The sequence below is a fragment of the Oncorhynchus kisutch genome, linkage group LG18 (genome assembly GCF_002021735.2).
Source record: "Oncorhynchus kisutch isolate 150728-3 linkage group LG18, Okis_V2, whole genome shotgun sequence".
Taxonomy (NCBI): Eukaryota; Metazoa; Chordata; class Actinopteri; order Salmoniformes; family Salmonidae; genus Oncorhynchus; species Oncorhynchus kisutch.
In genome coordinates, this window is record NC_034191.2 from 44255411 (window position 1) to 44277640 (window position 22230).

Below are 22230 nucleotides of genomic sequence, written 5' to 3' on the forward strand. Positions count from 1 at the left end.
ATAGTGGAAGAACGTGAACGAACGCCCTGGACCAGAGCTCGCTTTACTCTAGAGGTCCACCTGCTGTTGTTCTGCGCGTGATTGCCTGCCTTCAATTCCTACTTTGCTAAAGTCTGTACACTGAAACCATGGGTGCCTAATGACAGGCTTACCTACCATGTCTACATGTATATAGCCTGCTTCATCTACCCAACATACAACCTTTAGAGCGATGTTCTCAAAGTGGTCGTGACATCACATATCATTTAGCAAATTCCGTTTTAGTTTAGTCTTTTTAATTTTTTACTTACCCCTGAACCTAACCTTACCTAACCTAACCATTCACAAAGCCAAAAACAAGTGTAAGGCCTTGTATCCTCCTCTAATCTTATGAGAGATGGGCCTCGTTTCAATATATCCTTCCTGCTTTCCTTCATTGGAGTAATGGCTAAGCTGACATGACTTGGATAGGTGAAGGCCTATCCAAATCAGGTCAAAGCAGTGATTTATTCATGGAAGAAAGGATATGTAGTGAAATATCCAAGGATTGGGTTATTTTGTACTACAAGAGCCAATAGCAGAGCTCCGATGAAGCCAAAGCTACTGGTTACTTTTTCTTCCGTAAACTGCTGTCTCATTCTTGTACTGTTTGTAAATAAGAGGTTAGAATCACACTGATATGTTTCCAGTTTCGTAAACATCTGTCTGCCTTATACATTCAGCCTCATTCTACAAGTCGCAGATTAGCTTACATTCTTTCACACTTTTTTTTAATCATTCTTCGTGAAAATATCCAGTGCACTGATTTTCTTTAGTTTGTTATGATCATTTTTGTCATGTTTTGTTTGTTTTGTCTGTGAATCTCTGGTTTAAGTTGGGTGAAGGAGTGTTTGCGTGTTTAATGCGAGTGAAACTTGAGCTAGTTTTTGATGAAAGTGAAGGTAAGTGGGGTAAATTGAGCCAAGTTTAGCCACCCTTGTTTCTAGGAAACCATAAAACTAATAATTTGACCAAAATAGGAAGAGGTCATAATTTCAGGGAGTCTGTGAAGGAAGTAAAATGTACATGTAAAAAGCGGTAAGCAAGTTAGGGAAAAAAAGAAAGAAGAAAAAAAGTATCTTCACCAAGTCAAATGCATTTGTGTTACCGGGTTCATGATGCTTGTGTCTAAACCAAAGTAGATCATTTTAAGATTGTTATATACACACATATCAGTTTGGGTCTCTATAAGCTTCAATATGAGGTCCTAAACCTAGCATGAGGGCTAATATCGTCAATGTTCGCATTTGCGTAAGTTAAGCAAATGTGTGTTTCTTCCCAGGCGTAATGCAAGACTTTATCGCTGGGATATGGGTTAACAGGACCTAGCCTTTGTTAAGTGTTTTTTTAAATAAATTAAGTGGTGTTAAAAGATGCTACAAATTATTTAAAAGAAAAAACTATTGTGATCATGTTGAATTGTGTTTGGGAAATAAAGTCAGACATGGTTTTAAGAGAAGTAGTAGTAATATTTCCTTCAGTACAGACATTTGTAGGCGGCTTAACTTACCCCATACGTACGTTGTGCCAAGAGACCACTTTCTTTGGACAAGCTGTCTTCAAAACTAAATGTTCACATTATTATTATTATTTCCATGGATACACAACATTCTGACATGCATGTAGATAACTTTGTTAGAACACTATATTTTCCTTGATTGAGTGATGCTAAACGTAAAAAAAAAAAAAAATGGCTCAACTTACCCCACTCTCCCCAATGGCAAATAAACTATATTTATAATTCAAACAGGCACTCGCACATCTGAGCCAACTTTGTTGCAGGTGCATGGTAACAGTTGAATAACATGAGAAAAAAGAAGAAACCTGCATACTGCTCGTGCTAGCATCACTACTCTTTACATATTGGCCTCGAGGCCTTCGTCAAGAGTGAAAAAAGAAAGACTAAAAACCTGACGAAGGCCTTGAGGCAGATACGTAAAGAGCAGTGATACTAGCAAGAGTAGTGCGTGGGTTTCTTATTTTTCTCTCCAATATAAACTACATGAAAGTCATCGGAACAGGGACTAAATGTTAAACTCTGATAGTGTTTTACACAGAACCCCTCTTGAAATGCTATGCTATCTAGTAGTTTTCATTCTACAAACAAAATTGCAAGAATTAGTTTTATCAGTTGGTCAGACTAACATTTCTACACCAGAGAATGGCTCGGTAACAATACACTCCTTAGTTTGAGCTTTCTTAAATCACAACAGGTAAGATTCCAAGAGCTCGCCCATGGCTATGTTAAAACACAACCCAGAAGTTACTCTTATAACTAAAGACACTACAGGTTAAAAGGTGGTTTGCTTAAGTCTGCATCAAATCATTAGGGCCACCAGTTTTACTCATGGTCCTCCCAATCAAATGTTTTACGGTACAATCTGTGGAGAAAAGTATGACAGTCATCAATCTTTGATAGTATGAAGTCAAATGTAAGTTCTGTACTGTCTAATTACAGCCTTCAATAATCTCCCCTTTTCACCATTTTTTCTTTTTTGATGTTTTTGACAAGAACTCTGTTCATTTTGTTAATAAAAAAGAAAAGTGTAATGGTCTATGACTTGCAAAGATTGATTAACTTCAGGACAGGTGAACGGATTCCTTTTGTTTGTAAAAACTTTTATTTTATTAAGTAAATGCCAAATAAAAATGCATGTTCAATGAAAAACGTGTCTCTCTTCAAGCCTGAAAAGACTGTACCTCATCTTGACAATCTGCAACTTTCCGTAAAAAAAAAAATGATAGAAAGAATACTGTATATACTCCAAATATAAACATAGCTAGAAGAGAAGATCACTTTCGGCTTGTGAAGACAGGAATGTATGCTGTACTACAGTAGCTGGTCATCTCCCATGATTCCCACATTTCTTCCCAAGAGTACTAAAACATATTCAGATAAGTAATGGATTTGGGAGGTTTATTCTATTTTTAATCGATACCAAGATGAGGGGAACAAGAATTGGCTGTACCGGGCCAAAATGCAGAACGGATCTTAGACCTTTCTTACATGACAACGGTGCTAACAATTCTTACCAAGGTGTGTTCACGCAGGGATGACTGTTGGAGGTTGACTGGTAGATTGTCCGCTTATCACTGGAAGATGAAATGGAGGAAAAGCACACACCAATGTTGACAAATAAAACATGTTCAAGTTCACCGTAGAACCTAAAGTCCAAGGCTGCATTCCGATTTCCACCCTTCTCCCAAAGTGTGCTGTTGCACAGTGCACACTCCCCATTCATGGACTTAAAAGTATTCAGTGTAAGCGTTTGAGGTAGTTTCCAATATTGTTAAATCTATGACTGCATGCTTTGGGACTCGGGAGAAGGGTGGAGAATCAGGGCATTGCCCAACTGAGGTTCTCTTCGTCCGTTCTTTGTGATTCAAGTGACAAGACACGATTGCATCAAATTGAGGGCTGTCTATGATAATGGACATAGTGGAAATATAGATTATGATAAAGATAAATGATTATGGACAAAATAAATGCAGCATAGCAATGCATATTTATTTATTTTTTTAAAGAAAAGAAAAATGCTTCAAATTCCAGAAAAGAAAAACATGATTTCGTAATGTTTTGGGGGAGGAGTACAGCAGTAAATTAATAAATACGTTTATAATGGAAAATGCATAACAAAAAAACAATGGAGTCTGAAAGGTCCACATTATCGGACCATCCACATGCATAGACAGGCAGATGTTTTAAACCATAGCTGACGTCGGGGCACTGATGGCAGTTTAGACCTTGGTAGTGAGAAAAGCTGAAGCAGTAAGGCAGCGAGAGAGAGAGAGAGAGAGGTGGACACTTGCCCAATCCCAAACCGACCCATAGCCCCTATGCTCTTCGGGAGGAGTGAGGGAATTCTGTAAATACAATTTGCAGAAAATGCCTCTTTTCCTATCAGAAGGCAAGAGGGAGCAATTACCATATTACTCCTAAAAAAAGGTGCACAGGGGGCTAGGGTTTGATTTGGGATTGGCCAAGTTTCCTCCAAAAGCCCAAGCCAACAGCAAGCCTGGGGCACAATCAGCAGTTATGTATAAAACATGGAAAATGCATTTTTCTGCAACACAGGTGTTGCGACACATGTGAACCAGAGTAGAGGGAGATTGCTCAAGGACTGTGTTCAGCTATGGATAAGTACCGTTAAACTGAGACTTGACGTCTTTACTTAATCTTTTAATAAACAGTATAGCACTGTGCATACTTCCAAAGTGACGAGCATTAAAAAGTTCAATAAACGCCTCGACGGTTGAAGAGAAAAATGGCATCGAGGACAGACAGCTCCCTCTTCTGGTAAAAAAATGGAACAATTCCACATGGGGAAAGGAGTTTGATGTGTAATGCGGTGACGTCGTCCAATAGGCAGAGGAGGCGTATAGGTAAGAACCAATACTGGACTATCTTTAGACCAACGGGCTGAAAACATGCTCTCACGTCAGACAATGCCTTATTCTAGTCATCAGGAGAACATTACTGACACTTCTAAACATATGGCACTGCGCACAAAATTATCCACAAAAGTATACAAAAACCTTTTTTTTGTGTGTGTGTGGGGGGGGGGGGGGGGGGGATATCAAATCTGACATGTACAGGAATGCAAAATGAAATAAAACATAGCAATTCACATATTTTAAATCAGTAACTATACACTTCATTTTTAAAGTGACAGTATCGTAGCACAAATTGGTATAGTATGTAGAAAAAAGGTCCATATGCACTTACAGTGCCTTCAGAACGTATTCACACCCCTTGACTTTTTCCACATTTTGTTGTTGTGCTACAGCTTGAAGTTAAACTGGATACAATTTAGATGTTATGTCACGGACCTACACATAACAGCCCATAACGTCAAAGTGGAAAATATTTTAAAAAATGTTTACAAATTCATAAAAAATGAGAAGCGGTCTTGAGTCAATAAGTATTCAACCCCCCCCCCCCTTAGCAAGTCACATAAGTTGCATGGACTGACTCCGTGTGCAATAATAGTGTTTAACATGTTTTCTGAATAACTACCTCATCCCTGTAACCCACACATACAGTTATCTGTGAGGTCCCTCAGTTGAGCAGTGAATTTCAAACACAGACTGAACAACAAAGGCCAGAGAATTTTTCCAATGCCTTGCAAAGAAGGGCACCTATTGGTATAAAAATCAGACATTGGAATATCCCTTTGAGCTTGGTGAAGTTATTAATTACACTTTGGAGGGTGTATCAACACACCTAGTCATTAGAAAGATACAGGCATCCTCCTAACTCAGTTTTCTGGAGAGGAAGGAAAATGACCAGGGATTTCAACATGAGACCAATGGTGACTTCAAAACAGTTCCAGGGTTTAACGGTTGTGATAGGATAAAACTGAGGATAGATCAACAACATTGTTGTTACTCCACAATACTAACCCAATTGATAGAATGAAAAGGACGCCTGTGCAGAAGAAAAATATTTCAAAAACATACATCCTGTTGTAATACCACAAAATATGTGGCAAAGAAATGCACTTTTTATCCTGAATACAAAGGGTTATATTTGGAGCAAACCATTACAACAGAGCACCAATCCCAATATTTTCAGCATAGTGGTGGCTGGATCATGTTATGGGTATGCTTGTAATCGTTAAGGACTGAGGAGCTTTCCAGGATAAAAATAAATAAAAGGGAATGGAGCTAACCACAGGCAAAAGAAGAAAACCTGGTTCCTTCTGCCTACCACCAGACAATATGAGATGAATTCACCTTTCAGCAGGACAAGGCCAAATCTACACTGAAGTTGCTTACCAAGAAGACAGTGAATGTTCACAAGTGGCTGAGTTAGTTTTTACTTAAATCTGCTTGAAAATCTATGGCAAGAGTGGAAAATGGTTGTCTAGCAATGATCAACAACCAATTTGATAGAGCTTGAAGAATTTTTTTTTTAAAGAATGTGCAAATATTGTACAATCCAGGAGTACAACGCTCTTAGAGACTTAACCAGAAAGACTCACAGCTGTAAATCGCTGCCAAAGGTGATTCTAACACATATTGACTCAGGGGTGTGAATACTTATGCAAATGAGATTTCTGCATTTTATTTACAACACATTTGTAAACATTTTTTCAATTTGTCATTATGTGGTAGTGTGTGTCGATGGGTGAGAAATGTTTATGTCATCCATTTTGTATTCAGGCTGTAACAACAACATGTGGAATAAGTCGAAGGGTATAAATGCTTTCTGAAGGCACATACGGAAAGTATTCAGACCCCTTGACTTTTCCCACATTTTGTTACATTACAGCCTTATTTTAAAATGAATGAAATAAATTCCTCAAATCAACACACCATAATGACACGGCGAAAACAGGGTTTTAGAAATGTTTGCTAATGTACTAAAAATAAAAAATAAACAGAAATACCTTATATAAGTACTCAGACCCTCTGCTATGAGTCTCAAAATTGAGCTCATGTGCATTCTGTTTCCATTGACCATCCTTCAGATGTTTCTACAAGTTGATTGGAGTCCACCTGTGGTAATTTCAATTGTCTGGACATGATTTGGAAAGGCACACACACACACGTCTATATTTAAGGTCCCACAGTTTACAGTGCATGTCAGAGCAAAAACCAAGCCATGAGGTCAAATTAATTGTCCGTAGAGCTCCGAGACAGGATTGTGTTAAGGCACAGATCTGGGGAAGGGTACCAAAAAATGTCTGCAGCATTGAAGATCCCAAAGAACACAGTGGCTTCAATTATTCTTAAATTAAAGAAGTTTGGAACCACCAAGACTCTTCCTAGAGTTGGCCACCTGGCCAAACTGAGCAACCGGGGGAGAAGGGCCTTGGGCAGGGAGGTGACCAAGAATCTGATGGTCACTCTGACAGAGCTCCTCTGTGGAGATGGGAGGAACATCCAGAAGGACAACAATCTCTGCATCACTCCACCAAGCAGGAATTGATGGTAGAGTGGCCAGACAGAAGCCACTCCTCAGCCAAAAGGCACATGACAGCTGGCTTGGAGTTGCCAAAAGGCACCTAAAGGACTCTCAAACCATTAGAAATAAGATTTTCTGGTCTGATGAAACCAAGATTGAACTCTTTGGCCTAAATGTCAAGTGTCACCTACAGAAGAAACATGGCACCATCCCTACGGTGAAGTATGGTGGGGGCAGCATCATGCTGCGGGAATGTTTTTCAGCGGAAGGGACCAGGAGACTAGTCAGAGTTGAGGGAAAGATAAACGGAGGATAGTACAGAGAGATCCTTGATGAAAACCTAATCCAGAGCGCTCAGGACCTCGGCCAAGGTTCATCTTCCAACCAGAAGTACACAGCCAAGACAACGCAGGAGTGGCTTCGGGACAAAGTCTCTGAATGTCCTTGAGTTGCCCAGCCAGAGCCCAGACAAGAACCCGATCGAACAGCTCTGGAGAGACCTGAAAATAGCTGTGCAGCGACGCTCCCCATCCAACCTGACTGAGCTTGAGAAGGTCTGCAGAGAAAAATGTGAGAAACTCCACAAATACAGGTTTGCCAAGCTTGTAGCTTCATACCAAAGACGACACGAGGCTGTAATCGCTGCCAAAGGTGCTTCAACAAGTACTGAGTAAAGGGTCTGAATACTTATGTAAATATAATGTTTTTTAAAATTGGTATACATTTGCAAAAATGTATTATGGGGTATTGCGTATAGATTGATGAGGGGAAAAACAACAACATTTAAACCATTTTAGAATAAGGCTGTAAAAAAAAAGTGGAAAAGTCAAGGTGTTTGAATACTTTCCGAATGCACTGTACATGTTCATACCTAGACAAGAATCAGTACAGTAATTAATATTAAAGGAAAAGCAATTCCGTTCTGAAACCTCACAAACCCTTTATTTATTTTTGTCATTTTAACCCTCTTTCCCCCCCCCCAATTTTGTGATTAAGAACTTGTCTCATCGCTGCAACTCCTCATCAGGCGAAAGCAAAATAAAAAAAGCAAAATAATGCGTCCCCCGAAACATGACCCCCCCAAACCACGCTTCTTAACACCCGCTCGCTTAACTCAGAAGCCAGCTGCACCAATGTGTCGGAGGAAACACAGTTCAACTGGCGATCGTCGTCAGCCTGCAGACACACAGCCCACCACAAGGAGTCACTAGAGCACGATGAGCCAAGTAAAGCCCCACCGACCAAACCCCTTCCCTAACCCGGATGTTGTGCGGGCCAATTGTGCACCACCCTATGGGACTCGGTAATGGGAGCAAACCCCAGGCTGTAGTGACGCCGCAACACTGCAATGCAGTGCCTTAGACTGCTGTCACTCGGGAGGCGAAACCACACAATCCCTATTGAACATGGTGCACTCAAAAGTTACATCAACGTTTCGCTCAAGGCAACTAGGAACAGAAGTATAATAAACTAAGGACACCACAAACCTCGTCCAGTCTGGAGACTGAGATACAGTTGAGAAGCTAGCCGATAAGATGATTCTACAGCCCATTGCGACAATCCCATTAACAGAGCCTCTCCACCTTTAGGGGTGAAGTCAATGTACCTCAATAGTACCAGTCTTGGAGATATAATTATGGGAATTTGAGCCAGTGCAATTTCTACATTTTAACCAACAATGTAAGAGAAGTCAGCACAAGATGATGTGCAAGTTATGATGACAATTAGTTATAGGTTACTTTTGTCAATTCGTGTGGACTTTCGCATATTCATCGGGGTAGCCTCCCTAAAAATAGAAGTTTCTGGATTGCGTTCAAACTCTGAAGGTCCTATAACCACTGAATCGGAACACTCAAAAGTTAATGAAGACCTATCATGTAGTCATACAGGAACATGGTGCACCTACTGTATTCAATGAGTGTATTCGTTAGTTTAACAATGTGTTGTCAACTCATTGAGTCAAGACGAGTGGGAACAGTCCATTTGAAAAGTCACTTGTCTGGTTAGTGTACATATGGTATTCCTGAGTTACAGATCGGATTGCAAAATTCCAGAAATGTTCCCACAATTCCCAGGTTTTCCTGGAATCAGGAAGTAATAACAGGGAGGGGAATCCTAAAACTTGGCAATTCTCCAACCAGGATTTTGGGGAAGCCTCTCCGTGAAAACAGAGAACAAAATTTCCACATTCCCAACTGGTCCACAAACCCTGCTGTTACGTTGACCCAAACAACGGATGTAATATCTCTGTAGGAAAAATAAAGTAAAACACTCTTTATAACCCTGTCAATGTGTGACCGGAAAGGTTTACAAAAATAAATAAGAGTTATATAGAATGTGCAACTCATCAACATTTTGGGTGTGCGTCTCAACATGTCCTTGTTCCCTAAGCTACTGGTCTTTTTGTAGCTGTGCAATTAAGACGATCCTTAATAACAAAGCTTGCACAACACCCAATTTCATCTGGATTAGATGTACTCCCCTTTTAAGTGGAGGCATTTACAATACAGACGTCTGACTGAGTTATGGCACTGTTCCTTTTCTTCAATCACATGGTTCGTTCTGCCGGTGCTACCACTTCGGTCAATATGCTGACAGTGCGATTTATGTCATCATCATAATTCCCCTAAAGGCTATCCAGTCCAACACTAAAGATAAGAAAACAACTGAATTCAGCTTGAATTGCACAACCCAAGCTGCTTGCATTTTCAAGTATGCTACATCACCAAATAAAGAACACAAATTAGATACTGTCACTTTAAAAAAAAAAGAGGTTAAACAACAATATTCACAAATGTACATTTAAGGCTTAATAGTATAGCAATAACAATAGTAGCAGCAGTAAAGCACTTCTGAATTAATAATAACAATAATGATCATAATAATAATATATTATTAAAGTAAATCGATGACATATTTTTTTTCCTTTCACAACGCTGAACAGCTTCGGTGTACGTCTCGGACGAAGCTCTCATGTCGGAGCTGTGTTCAACACATCATAAAATTTGGCCCGGTACTTGGCCTTTAATAGAATCCGTCAATACTTTTTTTGCCCACCGTTAGATTTAAGTACACTTTGCCCCTCCCATTCAGACGATTGGTAGAGAGAAGTATGTTTAGAAAGAGCACTACATTTAAGGAAGAACGACCAACCCATATTCATTTTGCACAGGGATAGAAGAGGGATTGGGACATGGGCCAATCGGGACCTCCCAGATGGCTTCGATTGATTAGATCTGACAGAATGGGAGTGGGAGTGGGAGTGAGAGAGAGAACCCCCTCTTCCACTGCGCTAACATAGACATCCAAGTCATCCGAAGTTGGTATCACACATTTGTGCGGCTTAACAGCAGAGCCAGGACTGCCTCTAAAAACCGTCTTAGTGAAAAAACTAAACACAGGCTTCCCAGTCCCAGTTTGGTCATCGAAATCACTGATGAGGCGATCAGATGTAGGAAATAAAGCTACCCACAGTAGAAAATGATGCATATAGCTAATAACACAGTCAAAACAGCTTTGCTTTTCACCGGGCTTAAGTCAAATTGTCAACCGTGAACTCGGTCAGCCATCACGCGTCCCTACCCTAGTAGCCAAGTCAATGGCCAGACACACCTAACACACATCCCAGACAAAGACACATCCCAGACAAAGACACATCCCAGACAAAGACACATCCCCTATGGGTTTAACCTTTCCCTTAGCTGTAGATCACTTGAAAGCGCACACACACAAACCACACACTGGGCTACAACCTTAGCTGGAGATGACAGTCCAGACCTCTAACACTAACATTATGCTACTTTGAGGCAACACACAAACACTAATTTCCCCCAGAAAGTACCGAAGCAATATCATTAAAAAGGCCACATTTGACATGTTGCCAAATGTTTAGGAAACGCCTGCTTCTAAATGCTAAACCAAGTCTGTCTTTCTCCTCAAAGTGAGGGCTGGGGACTATAGAAGGGTGCTCTCTCGCTCAGAGCGGCTTCAAAGAACCACCATCTTTGTCCTCTGCAATCTATCCTTAACATGAACGACATGAAGAAAAAAAAGACCTCCGAAGCGGAACTCATTGGAAATATATATGTATACATTATACACATTTAATATATATTTTGTTATATATTAAATTCTTATATAGACACACGTACATATTTTTTTTTTTTGCGAGGTGTCGATTACATTTCGGTAGAGGCCTCGGGAGGATGCGAAAACGACTGAGAAAGACCGCCGAAGCTTCGGTTGCATGATGAGCCATCAGCATCACCACATGGGATATGGAGAGTGGCCCTGCAGCACATTACAAAAGGCGTCCAGACTCTCTTGAGAAATCACGTGGAGTGCAGGGCTCGGAGTCACACACAGTTAGCATCGAGCTAGCTTTGAGAGGGCGCCGGACAGGAGACTGCAGGGGCTCCGGTTAGCACTGAAGCGCTAGTACTGCAGGCGATGGGCTTTGGGCTGAGCTGGAGCAGAGGAGGTACTATGTAAGAATGTGCGCCGTGGAGGGAATGGAGACAAACTCGCGCAGGATATTCTTGGCCATCTCCATATTGTTCTGTGCAATCATCAGGGCTTTCTGGATGTCCTGGTAGGTATAGCCTTGGCTCATGAGATGCTCAATCTCGCTGGTGATCTGGGGGTTGGCTACTCCTCCACCTCCTTCTCCCGACCCTCCTCCGCCTCCTCCAGTGCCTAATCCAGGAGGTATGGGGCTGCGCCGGCGCTCTGAGTTGAAGCGGCGGGGGAGGGGCTTGGGCGGCCGCTCTGGGGCGTCACTGGACTCTGAGAAGGCTACAAGAACAGGAAGGAAAATAGAACAGCATTCGCATCACAAACCACAGAACAACAAGCAGCATGTACATTACAATTCAGTTCTCCTGCCCAAAACTCGCAATTCGCAATCCTAAATCTTGAAGACTTATATACAGGAATAATACATGAGGGACAACCTTGTTAAATACCCAGGGGTGATCAACCATTCGAGATGCACTAGGCCAGGAGTTTTTCCTCAACCCGTGACTGGGACAGAAAAACTCTGGGCTCTAGTAACAGCCTATATCTTACAATTGCAGATGAGAATTGGCTATTTATTTAGCTCAAACCTGGTGCACCGTTTGTTGTACATGTCTTTATCAAATAAAGTACCTAGGGTCCAGTGTTCCCTGGTCAGATGAGGTCAGAAGAAACTCTCCGCCCTACAAATTAACTATAAGGGTCTGAAACACACGGCTCTGAAGCCACATGCGGCTCGAACTACCCCCCTTTGAAACTCCTGACCCTACAAATTAACTATATCACTGGATTTGTGGGGGCCTTACAGGCAGACGCTCCGGGCTCGCTGTCCATGACAAGACGGCTGGTGGCGGCCCCCAGCTCGGAGAGGGTGCGTCGGGCCATGGGCAACGCTGGTTTGGGGATGTCGTAGCCGTTCTCCTCCTCTACCTCCTCGGGAAGCTCCCGGACCGGGCAGGGGATCTCCCAGATGGGACCATTGGTACTGGCCATGGGGGGCAGCTCAGAGCAATCTGGGGAAGGGAGGGATTCACAGTCAGGTCAGAAGGGTGAAATGAAAATATGGCATTTTAATCTCCTCAAATCGAAGGGAATTTAATAGAATGGGATAGAATAGAATAGAGTGGGCTAGAACATTGGGGTAAAATGAGAAGAGAGGTGGAGTGCTGAACTAGCAAAGATGGGGTATACTACATGCATGTTCATAATAAGCAGAAGCAGATTATGTTTAGGACAGAGTGGCCAAAAAGTATGAGTCAAAAGTAATTCACTATGTAGTGAATAGGGTGCCATTTGGGACACAGCCATAGTTTTGTGATAGGGCAGTACCCAAGTCTCTGGCCAGGTGAGGCAGGGAGGCTGAGAGGGCCTGGGCCTGGATGTTATACATGGCTTCATACATTTGAGGTCCTTCATCCAGGTCCTTCAGCATGGGCCTATCAAACACAGGAAGGGGAGGGAGGCTAAGAGGACATGTCATCATATGGCTAGATTTTATTATTATTATATATATATAATTTTTTTTTACTTGGGTTTCTGCTATTGACGTGTAATCAATTGTCAGAATAAGAAAATACATTACACAGTACACCTACAATATCATCACAGTTATCAAAGAATGTACAGTGAAACTTTTCAATTAAGCGTTTCTCAATGAGTGGGTCTTATAGCAGATGGTGCTTACCATGAGTTAAGAGAGCTGGGCTGGGGGGGTTTGGGGGCTGGGGCCTCTGTCACCACAAGGGGGGCTGCCATGGGGACCAGGACGGGCCGAGAGGTGGGGATCATGTAGTCGGACTCCTCGTCACTCTCGTAGGTCTCCCCCCCAGCCATAGGCTTCAGATCTGGATGGGGTCTGACAACGCAGGGAGTGAGAGGGGGACACTTAATATAAACAGATTGGGATTCTAGGACCTGATCGGGGAAAACTCTAGGTTCTGAGTATATAGCTATAACTCAGGTAAAATCACTCAGCCAGGAAAATCTCCTGGGCCTTATACATCATATAGCACATTCACACAGCAGGGAGAGGAGTGTGTGTACTGTACCTTGTTGCCAGAGCATAGATGGCATTGGCCGAGACCGAAGGCCTCACTTTGGGGTTGTCATACTCCTGACTGCCAGACGCCGTGCCTCCAAAACTCTGGGGAGGAACAGAGAAGACGCCGCTCAAGTTCCATTTCTGTAAATACTCACTTGTGATCCTCACACAGTCACATGCAACTGTACACACTCTTGGTATAGATGAAATCCATGTCTGTGAAACCACCAACTGCTCTAACGGAAGCTCGTATTATACCTGGGCTCCCTTCACCAGCTGATGGTCCAGACTGAGGGAGCTGTTGTTCCGCTGTCCGTCTGTGCATCCGTCTAGGGCTGACGGTAGGGCCAGGGGGAGGGAGTGTCTGTTGGAGAGCTGCCTGTCTCCCACACCGGGTGGCTGTCCGGGGGCCTTGGGCACCGGCCTGGGGTTCCAGTCGGCCAGGTTGCGGTTGGGCGGGGCCGGGGGGAGCTTGGGCTCCCCCAGGGGGGTGCAGGGTAGTGGCCGTCTGCCGAGCCACCCGTCAGGCCCGGCAGAGAGAGGTCTGTCTGGTGGAGGAGGAGGGGGCAGGTTCCTCAGGGCTGGGGGCAGGGGGAGAGGCTTGTCCTTGTGGTGGGAGGACGCCTACAGGCAAGGAGGGCACAATTAGAGACCATGAGGACTGAATCAATTGTCAATTGAACCATCTGTTTTCATAGGAAGTAGTAGCCTACTTCGTAGGAGCATTTGTCAACTTATCACGGAAGCACATTAATTAACAGCTGTCATGCCAAAAACACTTATTTTTAACAAAGTTTGAGGATTTTGGTCTGTGCTATACAAAACAAATTACTGCCACTTATTTTCATTTCTATTCAACCTCCACTGCGGTCCAACAGTGGCTAAATAGGCCCGATTCTCTGCACACATTTCAATTTGCGACATTCCCATTTGTTAGACTGTGAATTGCGCAGAGAGCTTGCCTTGGACGTGGTCCCTGGGCTGGATGCTCCTGGGGGGTTGGGCGGTCGGTGTTGCAGGAGGTCGAGGCGGGGGGGCACGGGGGGCAGGGAGGACTGGGGCGCCAGGGACATGGGCGAAGGGGGCCGCTCCACCTGCAACATCACACGACAGCTCAGGGAGAGAGTTCTGGGAACTTGTCAATGCACACTTCCTCTTCAATACCAAAGAAAACAATTCCCAATCACATCAAAGCTGTGTGATCTCACTCTCAGAGTACTCGTCTATTCAAGCTTACTCCACGGGCGGAGTTCTGACGTGTTACAAAGAGACAGCTGAAAGATGCCGTCTCACAAGAGGAGAAAAATAAAGACCCCGCACATCAAATACCTGGAAGAAGCAAAGCTAACCCGGAACCTTAGAAGTCAAAGATGAAAGCGATGTGATCTTATACTCTGAAGGTGCGGGAAAGAGAGAGGAAGAGTTCCTCAGAAGAGTTCAGTTTAGAGCAGGGGTGCACATTTATAGTCCACAAGGATTACAGTAGGTTATGTGCCCAACTTTCAGTAGGTAAACTTTGAGAAAGAAACGTATTATTTGTGACAGAATTTATCTGAACGTTCCACAATGTTGTACCTTGCTGAACGTGGCCCAGGGAGAGGAAGAGTAATGTAAAGTTGTCCCTGGACACTTATCTTGGGTCAGTTTTCGCATTTCCCCCCCTAAAATGTTAAGAATAGGGGAGGGGAAGCTGATCCTAGACCTGTACCTAGGGGAAACTTCACCAAGGAGCTACAGTAAGGAGGAAGAGGGCTCCATATCAGATTTAGCTAGACCATGCTCACCTTGGAACAGGCCAGCTTGCTCATCATGAGGTGGGGGTCTTCCAGCCGGTCGTCGTCGTCATCGTCGTAGCTGGGCGACGGGGCACCCTCCGCCCCAAAAATACCCCTGCAGCTCCCGTAGGAGCCCCCTATGGGGTCCTTGGGGTCAAAGGGGTCAACCACGATGGGCTCCGTGCCCTTGATCTCACACCGGCAGAATGGGCAGCCCTGACCCTCCGACTCCTGAAGGAGAAGAAAAGAATCGAGAGAGGGTGAGAGGGGGATTAGGAACATTCATGTCTACATGAGAATGCACATGCATGCACCCACATATACACTTCCGCCCACTGACCCACACACCCACCAACCCGCCCTACATCCCCCTTACCCAGCAGTGTGAAAGAGACTAGGGGTACATTACCTGCCAGGCGGTGAGACAGGAGGTACACATGAGGTGACCGCAGGGCTCGATCTTCACGTCCTTGTCGTTCTCCGCACAGATCTTACACAGCTGGAAGGTGGAGCCCATCTCACAGTACAGCTCATATTGCTCCTGAGGACATACACACAGAGATGCATAGTCAGCCATGGGATTTCAGCAGACCTCCCAGAGCGTAGGATAGCATGTACATTAAACACAAACGGAGCAGATTAAAAGCACCCGTAGTTTAGTGTGTTTCTTATATTGCAACTAAAAAGGAACCAGGGTCGTGTTCAGTAGAGCACACCACACCAAGGCAAAAACATTTTAAAACAGAAAAGAAATCAGAATTTCCTACTGGACAAGTTTAAATAGTACCCGTTTTCACTCAGTTTCCTCTACAGAGCAGGACCCGAGATTCAGGAAGTGCAGTATGTAAGGTTATGAATGCGAGAGAGAGAGACCTACCTGTGTGACTTTGATATGGTCTTGTGGCGAGGGCTCACACAATCCTGTGAGGTCTGGGTTCTGGGAGCGCCCGTCGGGGAACAGGTAGCTGGGTAGAGGAGATGGTCACTCACAAGGGGAAACCAACACGCATACAGTACCAGTCAGAAGTTTGGAAACCTACTCATTCAAGTTTTTTTTTTAAATATATATTTTTTATTACTATTTTCTACATCGTAGAATAACAGTGATGACATCAAAACTATGAAATAACACATATGGAATAATGTAGTAACCAAAAAAAGGTGTTAAACAAATATTTTAGATTCTTCAAAGTAGCCACACTTTGCCTTGATGACAGTTTTGCACAACTCTTGGCATTCTCTCAGAGGTAGGTGTGTCCAAACTTTTGACTGGTACTGTATATTGTCTCAAATGACACCCTATTCCCGATATAAAGTACACTACTATTGACTAAAGCCACACAGGGCTGCCACAAGGGTTTAAAAACACGGCACCGGCCTCCCAGGTGGAGCAGTGGTCTAAGGCACCGCAACGCAGTGCTAGCTGTGCCACCAACGATTCTGGGTTCGAGCCCAGGCTCAGTCGCAGCTGGCCGCGACCCGGAGGTCCATGCGCAATTGGCCCAGCGTCGTCCAGATTAGGGAGGGTTTGGCCGGCAGGGATATCCTTGTCTCATTGCGCACTAACGACTCCTTTGGCAGGCCGGGCGCAGTGCACGCTGACCAGGTCGCCAGGTGTACTACGGTGTTTCCTCCGGCTTCCGGGTTGGATGTGCATTGTGTCAAGAAGCAGTGCAGCTTGGTTGGGTTGTGTTTCGGAGGACGCTTGGCTCTCGACCTTCGCCTCTCCTGAGTCCGTACGGGAGTTGCAGCGATGAGACAAGACTAACTACTACTAAATAATAATAAATAAATAAAATAATTTAAAACACAGCACCATATGGGGAATAGGGTGTAATTTGAGTCGCAGCCGTATGTTTTTGACTACGTATTTCGCGTAACCTTGAGGCCTAAGTGATACTTTATAGAACACATGTATGAGGCTCTTTGCAAAGCAAATCACATGTAGCCTACAACCTTTCACAGACTAATTTAGCATTTGATTACAGGCTGGAAGATTCTTACCACAGCGTTTATAAAACAAAAACAGAAGTTTGAACACTGGCATACTCTAGTAACCCCAACAGTACACATTTTTTGCTTAAACCCCCGGACAAACAACTCATTCAACTTGTCAAGGAGTTGATTATTAGTTGACAAGTAAAATCAGGTGTGCTTGTCCGGGGCTACAGCAGAAAGGTGTACTGTTGGGGGTACTCGAGGACCAGAGTTTGGAACCAATGCTGTAGGAGACGCCATTATAGCCACTATCCACCCAAACCCCTGACTGCACATTGCAAATCAAACTCTCCTGCTGCTTATGAAAACAGAAGGGGACATGGAGTCGTGGCCGATGCAACATGAGACATGTTGCAAGGACTTTGAGATGTAAAATGATCCCCATTGTTTATAGAAAGATCAGCTCGAGTTGAGACTGGAAAGAGCGAGAAATAGACAGAGACGAGAGAAAGAGAGACGAGAGAGAAAGATACAGTTAGAGAGACCGAGACAGGAAGGCAGACGCACAGAGAAAGAGAGGTTGGTGAACTCACAATCCTTCCCGGAAGCCGTCGATGAGGGCCTGGAAGAGGGGCTTGTTGTGGGGGATGGTCTGCAGGATGTTCCCATCTGCAGTGACGTAGCCGATGGCCCACTGGCCCAGTCGCGTGCAACTCAGCCTGAAGATGTAGCTGTGACACACACACACACACAGGACTAATGACAATAGGGAAAACTCCCCCCAAAAAATGCCCAATCCCAGCTCATCCCCACCCTAAGCAAACTCCTGGTGAGCTTCTCTGTCCTGAGTTCAATACCAAAGGATATATTTTCATTAACAAGCCTTTTATAAAGCAATTGCAGGCATTACAAACTTTTGTAAACAATATATTGTACATGCCTATAAATTGTATTGCTTATAGTGTGAGTGTGCACACTATATGCAATACAATTTATAAGCGTGTACAGCATACGCACGCACACACAGGCACAGCTCACAATGCTGTACACACTCACAACGCTTGGAAACGTTTACACATCACAGGATCCTCAAGCATTATTAATATGAATACACCATCCGCACATAGTTAAGTAACGCGTATTCATTCAAATAATTTTAAACAGTTACCAATTTTGTCATCTAGGAATAAGAGGTTGAACGAAGGCTCAATACTTGCCGCGTTGTGTCACACACTTGCCCTCTGTTGGAGCGAGTACTGACATCCGCCCAGTCTCTACAATAGACCTATTGATGCTAGGTACCATGCTGTTCCATGTGCCACAGGGGGGGGGGGGGGGGGGGGCACGTGAGACTAGGGGTGAGGGTGGACTGGCTCCTTCTGGTGTCATTGTGCAATCGAGTTTGTTAGTGTGTGTGTGTGTGTGTGTGTAAGCTCATGACAGGCAGACTGTAAGAAAGCAGTGCGCTTTAACAGTAGTCTAAGTAGCTGTTTTTGGAGTGTGCGAGTACGTGACAGCACGGGCAAGTCTCAAGTCAGTGACCATCACATATGTTGTAGGGAGAAAAATAAAGGTGAATATGTAAAGTCATGGTTATAATGAGAGTAACTTGAATGAAAGTGTATAATTAAGCAATAAGGCACGAGGGGATGTGGTAAATGGCCAATAAACCAGGGCTAAGGGCTGTTCTTATGCACAATACCACAACCCCCCCCCCCGAGGCGCCTTCACTGCTATTATAAACAGGTCACCAACATAATTAGAGAAGTAAAAAATAAATGGTTTGTCATACCCGTGGTATACGGTCTGATATACCACAGATGTCAGCCAAACCTGCATTCAGGGCTTGAACCACCCAGTTTATAATAAAACATCATCCTCCTCTCTCATTGTGTTTGTGCATCGACAATAGAGGAGAAAGTATATCTGGCTGAGGTGTGTGCGCACGCGCGTCAGGGTGCATACGGTGTGTGTGCCCGTGTGTGTGTGTGTTAATGTGCGCATGTGTCTGTATGCAGACTCTCACTGACCTGCCAGGCTTGTGGATGAACTTCTGCAGCCGGGCCTTGACCTCATCGTAGGTGAGGAAGGCCATGTAGCCCGGGTGAGTCACCGCCAGGCTGTTCCAGTTCCTCAGCAGAGACGACCAAGGCTGCATACACCCACGCAGCACAGAGCAGAAGGTGAGTCACGTCGCCGCAGAGTGGTACAACACAGCGGCACAACACAGTGGTACACCGTGGCGAGTAATGCAACAAATCATGGCTGACTCTTAAAGCTCCCTTTAATTTCTCCAGAGATGCAACCTTATCTTCATGTCAGATCTGCCCCCGGGGAATGGTAATGTGGTAACGACAGTGAGAAGCTACAACTGTACTGTACTCAGAGTCAATCACCCTGTGCTGCAATACGACTGCCTGTGTGACTCAAATTAGAGAGTGTTCAGAGTACCCTGACACACCATCAGGAACTATTTTTCAGCCGTCTGGTCTTAAAATGTATGTTCGGAGACAACAGAAAAGAGGAAATAGAGTTAGGCCAGTGTTCGTGCAAGTTCTACTGCTAGCAGATGGAAGCTAACGCACTATGACAAACTCGTTTCAAATTGACTTAGCAATTAGACTAGCATGCGTAGCGGTGCGAAGGGGGATCCACACCAGTGAGTTTGTGAGATCTCTTGACACGTCAAAAACTGTGAAAGAAAGCGTGAAGCGAACTCGTGCTGATGGTTTAGTGGAAAAATGAAGTGGAAACAAAGTGACCAAAGGCCGAGCCTTGTATAATACAGTGGGTTATGCATGTATGGGTGAGTACAATACAGTCAACCAATGGGTTATGCATGTATGGGTGAGTACAATACAGTCAACCAATGGGTTATGCATGTATGGGTGAGTACAATACAGTCAACCAATGGGTTATGCATGTATGGGTGAGTACAATACAGTCAACCAATGGGTTATGCATGTATGGGTGAGTACAATACAGTCAACCAATGGGTTATGCATGTATGGGTGAGTACAATACAGTCAACCAATGGGTTATGCATGTTTTGGGTGAGTACAATACAGTCAACCAATGGGTTATGCATGTATGGGTGAGTACAATACAGTCAACCAATGGGTTATGCATGTATGGGTGACCCAACAGACCGCAACAATGCCATCCTGTCACTTCCTCTTCTAAAAGACGCATTCTCAGATGTCATTTTTAACTGTAAAATGTGGAAGTATTTTAATTAAGACACTTTTCTTAGCCCACGCCCAATGAACACAACACTAGGACGCGACCCTTGAGTCGGCTAGGCTACATCAGCCAGCTTTCACTTCCGGCCACAACACGAACGGAAAGAAAGTGACCTCACACCCATCGTAAAATGCGTTCCTCTTTACCCTGCTGAGTGTCATGCATGCAGCATCACCGATGAGAGCCGCTAGCAAATCTACTAACGCGCTACACCTAACCGTCAGATAGCACAGGAACCATAGTCATAGATAAGACATACCGGGCAGACGGCAGTCATAAGGCAAAGGAAGATAGCAAGTAGCAAATGCATACGTCACAAAATGGCGCCCTATTCCATATAGTGCACTACTTTTAACCAGACCAGTCTTGTGTTACTAACTGGAAATTATGCCTCCATCCAATTCTGCCCTACTGCAGTTTATCCACTATCGCTCTATCATACAGGTTCATTCACATGCTGATGAGAAGCACGACCTTGATGTGCAGGGGGCTTCAAAAGAACACGAGCGCTCTCGGCAAACACGCCGCGGCTATTTCGAGGGCGCGTCCAAAACCCAAATAAAGAGCATGTATTCAGCTGTTCCGCACGACTCGCAGACAGCCAGCCACCTAGGTCGCACTGTATCCAATCCACTCACTATCACATAAGCCAGGGAGCTAGCTGGGGCCTAAAGAAAATACAAAATAAAATGTTGAAGAAAAAATAAGACTGAAGAACACTTCCCCCTCAGGGAACAAATACTAGTCGTGCCTTAGAAACAACAAAAGAAACAGGTGACTAAAAAGGGGAAAATGTATATAAACCTTCGCTTTGAGGTATTGAAATTGGCATGTAAGTGGCGTGGGTCATATTCATTAGGCACCAAACGGAAGAAAATGGATTGAAACAAGGGGCAACTACTTGCACTTGTCCAATTGGGACAATTACTTACGGGGGACATTGGTTGTTGGTCTTTTAGCATTTAGGCCACTGCACACAGGGACAGCAGCACTAAACATGACGTGTGTGAAATTCATCTCCGGTGAACGTACATTAATCCAAGACTTAATCTGTGTCTGGGAAACAGCCACTAGAACTTTTTCCAATGCAATTAGATTAGCGATGCGTCACTAGAGGATCAGAATTGCAAAAATGACAATAACGCAGTCATATTTCCTAAGGACTAGTCAGATCCCGAGCTCCTTTGTGACAGGACGGGTACGTTTTAGTACAGTTTGTTCCTCACAGCTGACTAGCAGTGAAAGAATGGCCCAGTAAGCTCTCTCTGTTCTCTGTACGGTGGCCACTTAAAAACTTGATAGAATTAGCCCCCAAAAAGCCACTCCTCTCCTAGGCACTTAACAATTTCATCCAGTCCCGACTCCCTGTAAAGCAGCGATTCTCAACTGGTTTTGAACGGGTCGTGAGTGGTTTAACTTTTAATTTATTTTTATACAGAAGTCTGAATTTAAATGACTAAAAAATGTTTAGAAATAATGAACCTATATTTTTTTGACCTCTGAACTACTTTTTTTTTTTTCTTCAATATAGAGTTATTTATTTAGCAGATTTGGTTGATTTTGGAGTCTCAAACCAGAATATGGGTTATTGACAATTAAAAAAGGTGGGACTGTTGTTCCGTTGCCATATAATTAGCACATTAACTGTCAATATAGAATTGAACCGTTTTCCAGACCGCATTTTGGCAAAAATAAAATTGCGATGCGAATATTGTATCGTGACTAAGACAACCTGGTTCAATTTGGCTCCTGAAGCAAAACCAGTTGAGATCCACTGCTGTAAAAAGTGG

General features: G+C 43.9%; 1 protein-coding gene across 1 annotated transcript in view; it reads right to left on the minus strand.

Moving 5' to 3' along the window:
• Positions 1-1695: 1695 nt before the first annotated feature.
• Positions 1696-22230, minus strand: part of LOC109908866 (E3 ubiquitin-protein ligase CBL) — a 40690-nt gene continuing 20155 nt past the window's right edge. The window contains exons 5-16 of the mRNA XM_031796143.1: positions 19228-19349; positions 17791-17928; positions 16137-16224; positions 15669-15800; positions 15269-15490; positions 14447-14578; positions 13743-14108; positions 13492-13586; positions 13128-13298; positions 12773-12879; positions 12250-12456; positions 1696-11722 (exon numbers count right to left, since the gene is read on the minus strand). Coding sequence (XP_031652003.1) covers positions 11412-11722; positions 12250-12456; positions 12773-12879; positions 13128-13298; positions 13492-13586; positions 13743-14108; positions 14447-14578; positions 15269-15490; positions 15669-15800; positions 16137-16224; positions 17791-17928; positions 19228-19349 — 2091 coding nt within the window. The 3' untranslated portion in view covers positions 1696-11411. The remainder of the gene's footprint in view (positions 11723-12249; positions 12457-12772; positions 12880-13127; positions 13299-13491; positions 13587-13742; positions 14109-14446; positions 14579-15268; positions 15491-15668; positions 15801-16136; positions 16225-17790; positions 17929-19227; positions 19350-22230) is intronic.